The sequence below is a fragment of the Corylus avellana genome, chromosome ca5, assembly GCF_901000735.1.
Source record: "Corylus avellana chromosome ca5, CavTom2PMs-1.0".
Lineage (NCBI taxonomy): Eukaryota > Viridiplantae > Streptophyta > Magnoliopsida > Fagales > Betulaceae > Corylus > Corylus avellana.
The window spans coordinates 31142089-31157445 of NC_081545.1; the positions used below are offsets into that span (position 1 = coordinate 31142089).

The 15357-nt window shown below is 37.0% G+C and overlaps 3 protein-coding genes across 6 annotated transcripts; 2 read left to right on the plus strand and 1 right to left on the minus strand.

Annotated features, from left to right (window-relative positions):
- Positions 1-282: 282 nt before the first annotated feature.
- LOC132182559 (biogenesis of lysosome-related organelles complex 1 subunit 2) lies at positions 283-1501 on the plus strand. 3 transcript variants are annotated; one of them, XM_059595841.1, is made up of 3 exons: positions 283-374; positions 969-1105; positions 1208-1501. In XM_059595841.1, exons 2-3 carry the CDS (start codon positions 1025-1027, stop codon positions 1484-1486), a joined length of 360 nt encoding a protein of 119 aa, XP_059451824.1. In that variant the 5' UTR covers positions 283-374; positions 969-1024; the 3' UTR covers positions 1487-1501. The 3 variants fall into 3 exon arrangements, with proteins under 3 accessions (XP_059451824.1, XP_059451823.1, XP_059451822.1); XM_059595840.1 differs by having other exon boundaries at positions 291-374; positions 942-1105; XM_059595839.1 differs by having other exon boundaries at positions 291-374; positions 966-1105.
- Positions 1502-1726: 225 nt separating this feature from the next.
- On the minus strand, positions 1727-4256 carry LOC132182558 (pentatricopeptide repeat-containing protein At3g29290). 2 transcript variants are annotated; one of them, XM_059595838.1, is made up of 4 exons: positions 4136-4256; positions 3992-4053; positions 2242-3893; positions 1727-1952 (listed from the first exon to the last, which is right to left on the minus strand). In XM_059595838.1, exons 3-4 carry the CDS (start codon positions 3883-3885, stop codon positions 1728-1730), a joined length of 1869 nt encoding a protein of 622 aa, XP_059451821.1. In that variant the 5' UTR covers positions 3886-3893; positions 3992-4053; positions 4136-4256; the 3' UTR covers position 1727. The 2 variants fall into 2 exon arrangements, with proteins under 2 accessions (XP_059451821.1, XP_059451820.1); XM_059595837.1 differs by having other exon boundaries at positions 3988-4053.
- Positions 4257-4417: 161 nt separating this feature from the next.
- LOC132182611 (uncharacterized) lies at positions 4418-14881 on the plus strand. The gene is made up of 12 exons (XM_059595911.1): positions 4418-4851; positions 4966-5051; positions 6895-6974; positions 7345-7400; positions 8964-9012; positions 9539-9685; positions 9859-9954; positions 10294-10407; positions 12113-12243; positions 12805-13046; positions 13596-14417; positions 14498-14881. The coding sequence occupies exons 1-12, from the start codon at positions 4478-4480 to the stop codon at positions 14545-14547; spliced, it is 2247 nt and encodes a 748-aa protein (XP_059451894.1). The 5' UTR covers positions 4418-4477; the 3' UTR covers positions 14548-14881.
- Positions 14882-15357: the final 476 nt, after the last annotated feature.

Sequence of the window (15357 nt, forward strand, 5' to 3'; positions counted from 1 at the left end):
TAACAATGGCAACAAGGGAGAAACCACTCAAATGGGCATCCTCGAATGTTGTTTTATTAGGAGTTTATCAAGGAAGAGAGTCTAAAGGAAACTATGAATTAGAGAGAAATTAACTAAGATGGAATAATTTGATTATTTTCCTTTCTTTTTTGTTGTTGGTATATTTAAGATAGAGAAAATAATGAAAAGAAAAAACATATAATTTGACTATAATATCCCTTTTTTTTTTTTTGATTGAAAGAAATATATATATATATATATATATATATAATAAAATAAATACTCTGTTTTCCTAAAAACCCAGAACCATAGCAGAGAGTAAAAACGCCACTGAAACTTCCAGAGTCCAGGGAAAGGAAATTCCACGACGTCAGGTATTCCTCTCCTCTTCCCTCTTCTACTCTCTCTCTCTCTCTCTCTCAAATTTCTTCCTCTTGTCATGCTTCAAGAACCGAGCACTGCTGCTGTGGGTGCCGGATTTTGGATGATAATCAAGAAGTTTGTAGTTAATTGATATAACTATAGGATAATTTTGTAGATTTCCTGTTGATGTTGGAAATTTGGGGTGACAACCGAAAACCCTCCTGAGCATTCAAGAAATCGGTTGTTGATACTGGTTTTGGATTAATCTAAGAATGTGTGTCAGTGTCTTGATAAAATTGACATATTTCGATGTACCCGTTAGATGATTTTGCTCATTTCGGTTGAATTTAGGATTGTCAGTGAGTTTCTCTAATTTATACCTTGGTAATTAAGACAGTCAATGACCAATCTGGGGCTTTTTTATAGGTTCTAGTATTGAATGTGAAAATTATTGATTGTAAGCAGTATGCCGGGATTGATTGATAGCGGTATACCGGAATTGTTAGCCGGAAAAAGTTTGAAAATTTTCTGTTGCTCTAGCTTTGTCAAATGTGTATTTTACTCTTTTACACCTTAAGGTTTTGCCCTTTGTCATGGATTAGAAGTCAGGGCGTGGCAACCAGGTACTTGTGCTTTTGGCCCAACGGTTTGGACCGTAGCCATGGCCGAGAAGGACGAGCTCACCGAGTCGCTCAATGACCTCTTCACCAGCGTCTCCACCATGGTCAAATCCGAGCTCCAAGTACTCTCTCTTTCTCTCTATCTATCTAAACCCTAATATTCACCGTTCCTTTATACTCCTTTCTTGATCTTATGAAACAAATTTGTTGTTTGGGTTTCTCAGGGGACGAACAATCACCTGGAGCTGTTGGAGAAGATGAATCTGAGAGTGGCCGAAGAGTACAAAGGCTTCGGTGACGTGGCCTCCGGGCTGAGAGTGTTCGTGGAGCAGTTGAAGTCCAAGAGTGGCAGCTTCGACCAGTACGTCCAGCAGATCGATGCCATAGAGCAGCAAGTCACCGACTTTGAAGCTGTCATCTCAGTGCTTGATAACCATGTGTCTTTGTTGGAATCCAAAGTGCAATCTCTGTACCAACAGCCTCCCACTTCGTCAAATAATTAACTATTTGCTCATTGAGATTGTTTGTTTGCTTTTCCTTTGTTGTTTAGTAGATTAATTAATCTGATTTGCTTCGTTTACATAACCCACCAGTTCTCATATATTTGTATTACACCAAATATGAAATAATTACAACATTTTTGTTCTATACATGATACACTGAAAATCCAAAAGAGAAAAAAACAGAGGCAAAACTTAGCCTGTCAATTTGACCAACATACATAGATTCAACTCTTTCCTTTTCTCATTTTATTGTCCGCCGATGTTCTCTGTAACGAGAAGACCACCTGTTTCTTTGTCTAGCTAAATCTTTTGGTAAGTTTTGAAGCATCAAAGCACGTGTTTTACCATCAGGTTGAAGACCACACTCGCGCATTTTTGCATATAGCTTCTTTGCATAATCAATATTGCCTCTCAAGCACATGCCCTGAATGACGGCATTGTAAAGAGAAATACTTGGTGCAGTCCGCTGCAAAGGAAACACGCATAATCAAGTAAACGAGCATATTCGGTTTCTAGGGTCAGAATACAGTAAAAATGCAGTAGCAATTAAGAAAATTTATAGGGGTTACAATCAAAAGAATGGTTGCTCATCAATCAAAAAAATCATTGATATTAAGCTCTCTACAGATGGAAATAGATGAGCGGCCATATTTCACCCCATTTTCAGAAGAAATGCACTTATACAAATAAGCAGTATGGAATTGATACTTGAGACTCAAACAAATCAAGGTTATGGACAATTCCAAAACACTTACATTTAAGATTTCCTCCACTTCATCCCATAAAGATCCCCAAATACAACCTCTTAATAGTGATAAATGAGTGAGTGTGTCTGGATTGCACTTTTGGTGGACCATGTGCTCATACACTTGCAATGCAACTTCTGGCTTCCTGGCAATCTCACAAGCACTGATGACAAGATTATATGATGCACTTGGAATTGAGAGTCCAGAAGCTTCCATTTGCCACAAAAGCTGCAGAGCTCTATCCCATGACCCAAGCTTCGAGCAAGACATTAATGCAGTGTTGTACAAATGTAAATTCAATAGAGGGCCCTCACCTCTCTTAATGCTCTCAAAGAGATGAAGAGCATCATCATGTCGATCTGCCTTATACAAAGCACCCAGTAGAGCATTCCATGTGTACGAATCTGGTGAATGACCCAAAGACCTTGTTATATCATAAATCACAAATGCTAATTTGACCTCCCTGGCTTTTCCAAGAGAGTTGATCAATGCATTGCATGCTATTAGGTTTGGCTTAAGCCCACCCTTCAACATGTCTTGAAAGACACTTAGCGCCAAACTCCAGTTTCCCTCCTTCATGCACGCACTGATTATAGCCTGCATTGTATCATTCCCTGGTTCAAATCCATTTCGAACCATCTCACTGTAAGCATCAAGAGCCAGCTCATTTTGACTGCTATGAATAAAATTGCTAACTAAGAGGCAATAAGTAACTCGTGTTGCACAGCAGCCATTTGCCTTCATACTTTTCCATATCCTCTCTGTTTCAACCCAATTGTTAACTTTACCACAAACTGTAATCATTGTGTTATAGACGATTGCGTCAAAATCCTTCTTCACCTCACATTCCCCTAGCAATTCCATAAACATTTCGAGGGCAGTATTGCAACCCTGAGAATTTGCAACTTCTTTAAGTACTAAACTATAAGTGTGAGATGTTGTTATCTTCTTTGTTTTCATAAATTCAAAGACTCTCAACCCATCATCAAGCAGCCCATTCCTTAGAAGGCAAGATAAAAGAGAATTACATGCATGTAAATTAGGAGAAAGACCCGACAATTCCATGGACCTAAACAGTTCCAACGAACTCCTGATCTTATTGGTTTTGCTAAGCACCAAAATCCGCTTTGATAACAAATCTTCATCTGTTTCCTCAAGTAAATGTACCCTAGTTTCATCCATAGTCTTCATTGCATTTGGATTTGACTCAGGCTGACTAACACATCTAGGTTCAATACCCGGATCCTCATGAATCGTTATATCTCCCCAAGGAGCCAGAGTCTGCCCCATAAAAGATTCTTCAAATCCTTCATCTCCTCTTTCAATCAATTTGTTTTCTTCCTGTTCTTCACAAACCAAACCAGTATCAGCACTAGCAACCATGTTCACAACAATGCGCAAGCTGCGCATCCTCATGGAACTTGGCAAACTCATTTGTGGCGCCCTTGGTTGCCACGTGGAAATTATGCCAGAGTCAGGCATTATTGCACACCAGCTATTCGACATTATAGCTGAATTAACGTATGCGCGAAAACCAATATGCCGAGAGCTGAATCTATATAAGTAGTTGGATGGGTTACACGGGTAATCTTGGCAAGAAAACCCATTTGACAAAATCATAACAGAAACCGAATCCCTCAATATTTCAAGCATAACTGGACCTGAAAAAAATTCCCAAACTAAAAAAAGAAAAAAGAAAACTATGGATATAAAATGGAGACTCTTTAATCAAGTGAAGCTGTTTTAGATTATTACCGACATTTTAAAGCATGACCCAGTTGGAGGATATAGTTCAATGCCTCAGAAAACAAACCTGTAGACCTGTTCCAATAAAAACAAACACAACACTTGTTAAACACCATGAGAAAGCTACAAGATTGTAAAGATAGCTCACAATCCTCACCATGACGTTCATGTTCTTCACCTCTCGAATCCACGGAACACAGAGAGATTTTTAGGCTATAGTGATTTCTTTTTGGCGGGTTCCGTCAGGACTCGAGAGGGAAAAGATAGAGGTTTTTGGCTACTGTCTATCTGTGACTAGACTAGTTACTTACTTTTTACAGAGTTCACAAGTTTACCGTCGTTTTTCATTTTTTTCCCTAGAACGACTTGTCGTTCCTCGTCTTTTTTACATTGAAGTCGGTTCTCATAGTTCGCCGTTATTCGATCCCCATTAGCAGTTGTGTAACTCCTAAAAGACGTCGTCGTTCTCCCCCCCCTCTCTCTCACTCACTGTGCTACAATGTCGACGGCCATGGGTGCACCTCCACCTAAAACCCTAGACGAAACCCAAACCTCCTCTTCTTCAACCTCACCAATGAATGCTCCCATGGGCCCACCTCGTCCCAAACCCCCAACCGCTAATACTCCCGAACCCGAGCCGGAACCCGAACCCGAACCCGAACCAAACAATTCCGAGACCACACAAGAACCCGTGGAGAATTTACCTGAGACCGAGCATGGCGGTGCGGAAACGTCGTCGGAGCCATCTCCATCTCATGGGATTGCTAAAGGTGATGCGCCGCCGTACACGATTCCTCCCTGGAGCGGAGCTCCGTGCCACGAATTCTACCTTGAGGTTCTTAAGGGCGGCTCTATAATCGATCAACTCCACGTGTAGGTCTTCAAGTAGTTCCTGATTCAGCTAGAATATATAGAGTTTGCACTTGATTCAGTTAAGGATATTTGTTTACTATCTTTCTCGGGTTTTGGTTATTGGATTTGATTCAGGCATGAAAAGGGGGCTTACATGTTCGGACGTGTGGATCTCTGTGATTTTTTGCTTGAGCACCCCACAATTTCTCGATTTCATGCCGGTATTACATTTGTTCTTTATTTTTTATTTTTCTCTGTATTAAATATAACATTGAACAAAAATTGCTATGACTATGTTTTCTTTTAAGTAAATGTTGAAAATTGGGGTCTAGTTGTTCAATAAAGGAACAGGGGCAGTTACACTGGAGGATCTTTCCCACTTTTAATTTTGATGGAAGATAGAGTAGGGGAAGAATTTGTAATGCTTCCAAACACTAGGTTAGAAGTGGCCTACTTGGCGATTTGGTGTGCTCGGGAATTTAAGTCTGCAGGGGTATGGTTTGTGTGATGGAAAGGAGAAGGTTTTTCTTGGTTGTTTACAAACAGAAGCTCGACTCTGTTGGACGAAGGAGTGTTAGCTTTGAGTTGGGGTCGATAAGCCATCAAGGTGGTGGGGAGAGGATCGACAGGGCAGTAAGATTGCATGTGGCCAAGCCTGCAACAACAAAAACAAAAATGGATAACCTCTCATACTTAAATTGTATCCATGCAGATGGCTAAAGGGTGATGTAATTGAATGAGTACCTTCAAGAAATTTTCTGCGTTGGACACCCTGCTTACCTAAGCAATCAACTTCTTCCAATTTTCCCAAATGCTCTGCTATGATGGCAATTTTAGACGCAGTCATGAATTCTAGAGAAAGCCCATATATTTGCGTCCAATATGCACCGCAAGTAAAATCCACTTCCTCTAGGGTCGAGTCCGCTTCACAAGGTTTCAGAAAGAGGGGATGTCCTTGAATGTTCAATTTTCAATGTTCCAGCTCCTCTTATGATATGAAGGTGAATAGATGGGTATTCACTTCCACATCTTTAATAATGAGAGACGAAACCTCCACGCATCTTGCAGAGTGGCTTTTTGATGGTGGTCTTGGGGATGGGTTTTAGAGAGATTATGTTACCCACCAGAGTAAGGGAATGAGCTATTTCAGTGGAGGGTGAGTCTGGTTTGAGGGTGGGAGGGTTATCCTGCCAGCTTAAAGCTTCAGTCTGGGTTATGAGTTCTTCTATGTCACATAATGTCTGTCCCATGATGGAAGTACACAAAGGAGTAGGAAGGAAATTGGCAAGGGAGAGGAGGCCGAGGGGAAGATAGTAGTGGTAATGAGGTGGGAGGGTAAGGAGTGTGGACAAGATCACCAACTTAGGATTCAGGAGGGAAAGGGACTCGGTGAGGCTCTAGGAGAGAGAGGTGTATCATTCCTTACATTGAGTTTACTTTGGTTGTTTTGGATAATGGTAAAGATTTGGTGGAGCTTTTAGAGCTTATGACAAGACAATTTCGAGTAGGAATCACAGTTATTTATCTTCTCCATTCATTTATTTTTAAGCTCGTTTCCTTGAATTTCCCAAGATTCGATGCATGTGAATTGAATTTTTGAAAATTCAATATAAGAGCTCAGGATTTTGTGAAATAGTATTTCCATACTTTGGTAAAGCAAGCATGAGGATACTAACGTCATTTGGTTCTGGTCAGACTTGCTGATTTTCCTAAATTTGTCTTCCACATTAATTGGACCCTTTTGTACCAAATGAGGAAGAGTTTGCTGATTCGATTAGATATTATGGTATTTGTGCTTTGTTCTATTTCTATGAGCTAACTCCCACTCCTTTTCAAGGATAAAATTGGGCATCTGAATGGAAGTGTGTGATAAAATTTGGGCATTTGCAGAAGTGTATGCCTAATAAGCTATGCTTACATGTGAAAGCTCCAAGAATTTATGAATGGCTTTCTTATAGATATGAATGGATTCTTGCTCACTAGGGTTGTTGGTACAAAGTTAAATATTCTTTGTAGTTTTCTCACAATTTTATAATGGTAATTTACATTGTTTTTATTTGTCAGTTCTCCAGTTCAAAAGAAGTGGTGAGGCCTATCTTTATGACCTCGGCAGTACGCATGGTACTTCCATTAACAAGAGTCAGGTATTGCCTCGAAACTATTTTTCTTAAATTTTTGTTTTTATACTATCTTCCCTTCATTTGCATTATATATTTTGTTTTTCGATTTCATCAGTAAAAATATAAATTATTATGGTCAAGTATGGGTTAAACTTTCAATTCGTTGTTTGTGGTCTGTTATTTGAAAATATTCCCAAATTTTCAATGAAACACATAATATATGCTCCAAGAATATGTCAATTTGGTGACACCCTGATGCCTTTCCTCATACACAGACAGTTCACCTCTTTGCTTATGGCTTTTTTATGAAAAGTATCTCTGATTTTTTCATGCTAATACGTTCTGATTGGTCATATCATTTTCTAACCAGTTTTCCTTTTTCCCCTTTAATCAGGTTAAGAAAAAGGTTTATGTGGACTTACATGTTGGTGATGTCATTCGGTTTGGCCAGTTAGTATTTTTTCCTTGATTTTTTTTACTTTGCTTACCATGTCTGTTAGGTAATGGGTTCTTTTAGTTTCCATATCATGCATTGTATACTATTAGTGCTACACTATTAGGCCAAAACAATGGCCATTTACCTGAGCTCAACCTTCAAGCATCATCTTGACGAACTCATGTAGTATAGCTGATGCAACCCATATCAATTGGACCATAAAGGGCTAATATGACCTACTCATTTTAGTTTTGAATTTGTTTGATTTAGCTAAATGGTGCTTTTAGTAAAATGTCATTGTTATGGATGCTTCACCACCTAGTTGTCATGGAGATTATAAGTGAACTTTTAATTATTAGGGAATTCAGGTCACCAACCTCCTGTGCTTTTCGCAATTTTGATTTTAAGATCACACTTTTCAATTTGATAGATTTAAGACTTGAGTTTAAGCCCATTCTAAATTCGAGACCTCTGTTAAGTTTTCCATCGATCAAGTAAGAAAAATAAGTGTGAAAAATACTATTATGCTTCTCTAATTAAAACAAAAAAACAAAAAACAGCCCAGGGTGGCTCGTGGACTTAGGCAGCCACCCACCCCTGTGCTGGTTTTTTTCTATATAAAAAAAATTATTAATGGGCATAGTAGTATTTTTATACCTATTTTTGTTAATTATTTGATGGAAAACCTAACAGAGGTCCTGAGTTTAGAATGTGCTTAAAATCGGGACTTAAATTTATCAAAGTGAAAATTGGAATCTTTAAGTCAAAATGGTGAAAAAAAAACAGGGGATTTGTAACCTGATTTCTCTAATTATTATAATATTTTTTCAATTTTTGTATGAAACATTTTTGTACACTTTTCTATATTATCATAAACCCGTGTTTGTTCTTCACTCTAGTGAAAGAATGAGAAACATATCATTATCTCAAAGATTTAGGTTGAATCAAATTTTGTAAGGGATATATTCAATTTGACACATTATTTTGGGATTAAGTTGAAGCTTTGCTCTTGTTTGATAAATGTCGTAGCAAGATTGAGGAAATGTGGAATGATTTCATAAAGTAGAGAAGGGCTATAAGTGATGTTTTTTGCTTGCATTTGGCATATCTAGTGATTCTACCATGTTACTGAAAAGGATGGTGAAATTCTGAAGTACAGCTTCCTTAACTGCATGTTAATATTTTATGTTCACTCACGAATTCAGATACTCAATTCTTAGACTTGCACTTGGTAAGTCAAAAAATAAAATGAAATTATGCAGCTCAGTGGCTCCAAATCTTTTACTAGGGTAGTCCATAACATCAGATGACGTTTCAAGACTCATGGAACTTGAATTTTATAATAATAATAATTATTCTATAGTTATTTTGCTTATTATAATGCTGACAGTCTGCTATATTACTTTTCTTGTTTGCTACTTTCTTCTTTTTAAAACTTATTAATCAATGGTGCAATGGCTCAGATACAAATGTGTTAAGGTATTAATTTTTGTCATTCTTAACTTCTGCATTTCATTTATGTATATGTTTCTGATCAGTCTCTTTTCTTTTTCTTTTTTTATTTTGTTATTGCGCAGATCATCTCGCTTATACATTTTCCAAGGTCCATCTGATTTAATGCTGCCGGTAAGACTTGAATACCACTATGTTTAAATCATTCAAGGTCTGATATAATTTGCAATTTATGTGCTTGGATATGACAAATTACTTACATTCAATTTACGCACTGCCTATCCGAGTGATAGTAGGCGTTCTGTTTATTTTACATTAACCATTTTTGCATAAATTTCTTCGAGAAAAGATTTTATGAAACCTTAAATGGTCAGAAAATCACAAACAAGAGCATGTTAGTGCGCTGAATTTTGGAAAAAAAAGTATATTGGAACTTTCATATGGCATTGGAAGAACAAAAGAATAAACTAATCATCATAACGACAAGGCATTATGTAGGTGGTGCATTTGATGATGTTACAGTTATTCTATGAGCAATATATTGATGTACGTTTAGCCTAACCATCATCTTTGGCTTAGCTTTTTTGTGATATTCAATTGTACAACTTTTTTTAATATTCTTTTATACTTTTATCTTTCTTGCATTTTCATTTTGATTGCTATATTTTTTATGTGATTTTTTTTTTGGGGATTTTTGTAGGAGACTGACTTGAAAATTATTAGAGATGCAAAGATTCGAGAAGGGATGATAGATCGGGAAGCTTCACTTCAACGAGCAAGACAGGCAGCATCTCTTGCTGATGGTGTCTCATGGGGTATGGGAGAGGATGCAATTGAAGAAGCTGAGGTTTGTGGGGCTTTATAATCACTTCGTTTAAAGGATGTGACTTGGATAGAATCTTTTCTTGAATCACTTCCAAATAAAATAGAAGTCTTTTGTAATGCAGAATTCAGTTTCTTTTGCTTAGAAATTAGTCATATATCTTCCATGCTCACTTACACATTTTGGTATATATTCAGGATGATGCTGAGGAAGTAACTTGGCAGACACACAAAGGACTGCTTACGGAGAAGCAGGAAAAAACCCGTGAGAAAATATTAAAAAGAACCGAAAAGGCAAGTTTCTTGATTATCATAACTAACCTCTGAGGGAGTATCTAATTTAATAATGATCTTGTTTTGTGTTGTACATTAGATTGCTTTTTTAAGAACCAGAAATGCAACTATTTGAAGGTGTTCATTGAAAATTGTTTATGAAGTCCTAGTCTCCTCTTTGGTGAGGATGTTGGAATAGTTTTTGATTTCTAAATCAAACCTAACAGAATAATCTATTAGCAACTTGAGATCGTATTTTCTCATAAAGTTTTCATACTTACTGATTATTTTTCTTGTTTTCTGGTTCAAGTCAATTGCTTATGCCTTATTTACTTAAGACATCCACTTATCTGGCTGCAGATTTCTCACATGAGAAAAGAAATAGACGCTATTCGTGCTAAAGACATTGCTCAAGGCGGTTTGACACAAGGGCAACAGACTCAGATTGCTCGGAATGAGCAAAGAATGACACAGGTAAAATTCTAAACTTAAAGGACCGTGGTTTAGTCTCTTTCAATGATAGGCTCTATGGTCTTGTGAGCATAGTTTTGAAAGACAAAAGCATGAGGCATTGAGGATTACGGTAGTCATGGTGCTGCTGCTGCAGATTGGGAAGAAGATCCCTAGTCTGGGGATGCTTTAATAAAATAGACATATAGATATCAAAAAATATTGTAGTTAATTAAAAAAGGCTGAGTTTGCGCTCAATTACTAAAAGGCTCAGGATGGATATAGACCGTTCTTACATAAAACAACCCTCTCTTGGAAGGGTTCCAAAAAAAACCATAGGTATTGCAAGTTTCATGAGCACCAAGAAATCAATAATAGTTCTTCATGAGTGGTAGTTATATACTCAAAAACTCTAACTACAACAACTGATCAATGAATAATATTTTATTTTTCTTAGGGAACAAAAGAAGGAAGAAGGAATGCTAAATCCTGAAATACAAACCAGTTGGGATCTCTATAAGTTAAACACTAAAAAGGCTAAACATATAGGATGATGTCACTAGAGAACTATTATAAAATTTCTTTGGGTCATGTCCAACGTATTTTCCAAAATTCATGAGAACGGAACCAGTAAACGCACACAAACCCAATTAATTTTTTTTTATAAGTAATTAACAAATATTATTGAAAGTGTAAAGCGCCTCTAAATACACAGGAAGTATACAAAAAGAAACACCCAACTAGAAGTAGCAAAAAGAACAAGGAAATCACTATAACTAATTGTTAAAGGAGACATATAAGCAATTGTTCACATATACAAAGTTTGAAGAATATGGCTTTAATCTCCTCCAAAGTTTTCTGCTGGTCCTCAAAACTTCTATCATTCATTTTTCTTCATAAACACCATTAAAGGCACATTTGCACCATCTTCCATACAACAGCACTCCGTGGACTTCCAAAGGTCCACCAACAAGCATACAAATCGACTACACGTCTAGGCATAACCCAAGACAAATCAAAATGACTGGAAAAGGCAATCCAAATGGCATAAACCATGTCACAATGAAGAAGGTGGTCCATGGACTCCCTATTTCTCTTACACATGCAACATTTGTGCACCACAATGACGTGCTGCTTCTTGAGGTTATCTATGGATTTTTTGGAGTGACCATATGGATCAAGAAAATATATTAAATGAAGAAAAAAAATATCTCTATGGATTTGTTGGAATAATCTCTCCTGCAAGTGAAAATTTGTGGCAACCTCAATGGTATGGAGCGGAGTGAAGTCTATGTATGTTGTTTTCTCTTTATCTGATCGCAAATCATATATGAGGAAAATGATTTCTTTAGTTAATGGTGGATACAAACCGCAAGTCAGGCATACTCTATTAATTTGAGATAATATTTGCTTGACTTTTCAAATTGGTTTTAGGTGGTCTTCTTGTGCATAAGCTCCAGGCTGAAAAAATATTGCAAGGAAAAAAAACACGAAAAAGCTTATCTGCAGCCAAATAAGGCATAAGCCTTCAATGCCCACGCCAAAAATATCAATGCTTTATCACACTTTAGCTGTGCCTCACATGACCCATGCCTTGAAAAAAGCATGACTTGTGCCTTTAAAAACTACGCTTCTGAAGTAGGGGATAAATCTTTTCCATCCTGGGAAGGAACTGATTCATGTGTACACAGATAATTTGACATTGAACTTCTGTTACAATTTTCTCTAGATTATGGAAGAACTTGAGAACTTGGAAGAGACACTGAATGATAGTATCCGAGAAAGTATAGGTGCACGTGCTGGAACAATAACTCACGGTAAGAAGAAAGGAGCAACAGAAGACGATGAAGAATATATAAGGTATTTTGACTATGGCAAAACTGTTTTTCAAACATAGACTTTAAGATTAATTTAGGTTATGTTTGAGATTGCGTTAGAGAGTTTAAAAAGTACTTTTAGTACTTAAAAAAGCCATGCCAAACAAAATTTGACATGTTTGGTAAAAAAATTTCAAAAGTATTTTTTTGACTTTTATACTCTAAAAATTGTCAAAACGTACTTTTGGCAAAAGCTTAAAAAATAAGCTTTGTCAAAAAAACACTTTTTGACTTAAAAACTCTATTTTTCAAATGTAATCCCAAATAGGCTCTTAGTATTTACTTGCCAAAATATTTGGACTTCATATGAATTCTCCAGCCATCCTCTCTTGTATCAGCTAGCTTTTTATTACTTGTAATCATAATTTACATGACTTTTTGACTTATTCAATGACTGTAAATGATTTCATCCCTTCCTCAACCTGCCAATAGGATATCTATGTAGTTTTGTTCTTGAATAATCAATAACAATGGCCATGGTCATGAAGATCATTCAAATTGGATTTATCTTTTATTACATATTTAATTATATATTGTTGGTCAGTGATGATGATGAATTTTATGACCGGACAAAGAGGAAGCCCTCTAGTCAAAAAGCGGGTGAGAGCCAATCTATTGAAACTGCTGATACTCTTATTGATAAGAAAGATGTCATAATGAAGAAAATGGAAGAGAAGAAAGAGTTGCTTTCAATCGAGAAGAACAAAATTGCATCAGAAACTGCAGTTGTAACTGAAGTGGGAGATGCACTTGATGCTTTCATGTCAGGGCTATCATCTCAGCTAGGTATGTGATTCTAATTTTGGAAAACTTCTTCTAGAAATATTGTATGATTATTTTGCAATATGTAGAATGGAAGAAAAATCCTATCATGTTGTCTTTTTGTAGTGTGCTTGCATATCTGTATGTGTTTATTGTTGTCCACATGCTTTTGTGTCTGATGGGCTGTGTGGAAGAGGGAGAGGAGAAGCAATTTAGGTATTATAATGCTATCCAGGCATTATTAATGATTATGTAGGATGGGTCTGAAGCTGTTCTGGTATGAAAACTGAAATTAATGATGTTTGATTCGTATAGGTTTACATGTGTAACACATGAAAATCTGTGGATTATTTACAAATTTTCCGGTCTTTAGTTCTGATCATCAATAAGACTAGATTTCAAAGTACTAGGAGTTGCATGTATGTTTGACCTCTTTCATGTCCAACTCATTGATTAATTGTATTATTAAATGTGATGCAAATGTTTTTAGTGTTCCATTATTGTTCAGTAATTAGTGATTACTTGAGAGCATCTCATCTTACTGTTTTGTTGTCGATTCCTTATTGTTGTCAGTGCTTGATAAAACTGTGCAACTTGAGAAGGAATTATCAGCTCTCCAGTCTGAATTGGATAGGATATGCTACTTGTTGAAGATTGCTGATCCAACTGGAGAAGCCGCTAGGAAAAGGGATTTGAAAGCACAAGAACAAAAGGCTAACAAATCCGAAACCCCCACAGTTACTGTTAAGAAGCAACTTCCTGTAGCACCAAAAGAAAGCTGTGGACCTGAGAAACAGGCGAATGGCTCCATGCTGAAAGAGGGAAGTACAGATGCAACTATGGAGTCAAGCAAGAAGCCAGAAGCTGTCAAGATTGTCAGTGATACAACTAAAGGCAAAACTGCTGTATATACTGCTGTGAAGCCCCAGTGGCTTGGGTTTGTAGAGGACAGAAAGATAGAAGAGACCCAACAAGTAGCACCACTGGATCTGCATGAGCCTGATCAATTTGTTGACTATAAAGACAGGAAGAAAATTTTGGGTAGTGGGGATGAAACACAGACAAAGGCGGGCTCTGGGATTGAAAATGCTGCACCAGGTTTGATTATAAGGAAGCGGAAGCAAGTTGAGAAACCTGAAGACGTTGACAAGAATGCTTCTGAACTGCGGACATCTTCCTCAGGAGTTGTGATGGCAGAGGATGCAGTGGCATTGCTTTTAAGACATAAAAAAGGGTATTCTGCACAAGAGGATGAGGAAATGCATGAAAGCCAAGACATCACAGTGGGTAACCAATCGAGTAAGGATGACAAAAAGCCTAAGAGGGTGCTTGGTCCTGAGAAGCCCTCATTTCTCAGTACTAATCCAGATTATGAATCGTGGGTGCCCCCTAAAGGTAAGCTGTCTGACTGTTACATTCTTTGGAACTTATTACAAATTTGGTTTAATCGTTATAGTATCACGTGTTTTATGCAGGACAAACAGGTGATGGACGGACCTCATTAAATGAACGTTATGGTTACTGAGCTTCACAAGTGTAGTGGTTTCCAAGTTGCGGGTAGCATGGGTTATAATTATGTCACTAACCAAGTTAAAGTTAGGCGTGCCTTGGAATTATGTGCTTTTGGTGGCACTCATCATGGAAATAGACTGTTACACTTGCCTGGCCTTGAATAATCAAGTTTATGTTGGAGGGATATGATTAAAATGAGTTCTGTAGGAGACATTCTGGGGAAACATGTAATTGAGTCATTAGTTGTTAATACTTGGTCAAAAATTGACTAACAAAGCGAATTGAAAGGCATTATTGTACAGAAATGAATTTTGAAAGAGGCAACTTCTTGAAATTACTCATTATAACTTATTTTTGTTAGTGGAAAGAATTGCCCTTGGTCTCGTTTTTTCTAAGCTAGATGTAGAGACTATTTTTCCTGCTAGGTTGTTTTCTTAAGTCAATGCAACTGGGATTTGGTATTCTTAAAATAGAGGCCTGCCTATGACCCTCCCATGGAGTGGGGATTCCATCATCTTTTAAACAGTATATGACACCACAAGCCCTAGTCACTAATGGGCTATTAATGTGCATTTATGGACATGATCATCTCTAAAAATAGAGCAATTATAAATTGGAAAATGTTCTTGTTAAAATTATTTCAAACCAGATTGGTGAAAACAAGGATAAAATAAATACTCGCGTCTCATTGAAATGTATTACGATCCTCTCTATTTTCATAATTCATATTAAATATTACAGATTTAATAGTTTAAATGTCATCTCATGGTAAATATATTAACACGTCATTTAAAAATGACATCATATACATTAATAGATGCAA

Coding starts and splice junctions, on each gene's coding strand:
- LOC132182559 (XM_059595841.1), top strand. CDS start 1,025: ATGGCCGAGAAGGACGAGCTCACCGAGTCGCTCAATGACCTCTTCACC. Junction 1,106..1,207: donor TGGTCAAATCCGAGCTCCAA/GTACTCTCTCTT, acceptor TGGGTTTCTCAG/GGGACGAACAATCACCTGGA.
- LOC132182558 (XM_059595838.1), bottom strand. CDS start 3,885: ATGCTTGAAATATTGAGGGATTCGGTTTCTGTTATGATTTTGTCAAAT. Junction 1,953..2,241: donor AAGTGGAGGAAATCTTAAAT/GTAAGTGTTTTG, acceptor TTTCCTTTGCAG/CGGACTGCACCAAGTATTTC.
- LOC132182611 (XM_059595911.1), top strand. CDS start 4,478: ATGTCGACGGCCATGGGTGCACCTCCACCTAAAACCCTAGACGAAACC. Junction 9,686..9,858: donor ATGCAATTGAAGAAGCTGAG/GTTTGTGGGGCT, acceptor GTATATATTCAG/GATGATGCTGAGGAAGTAAC. Junction 12,244..12,804: donor GACGATGAAGAATATATAAG/GTATTTTGACTA, acceptor ATTGTTGGTCAG/TGATGATGATGAATTTTATG.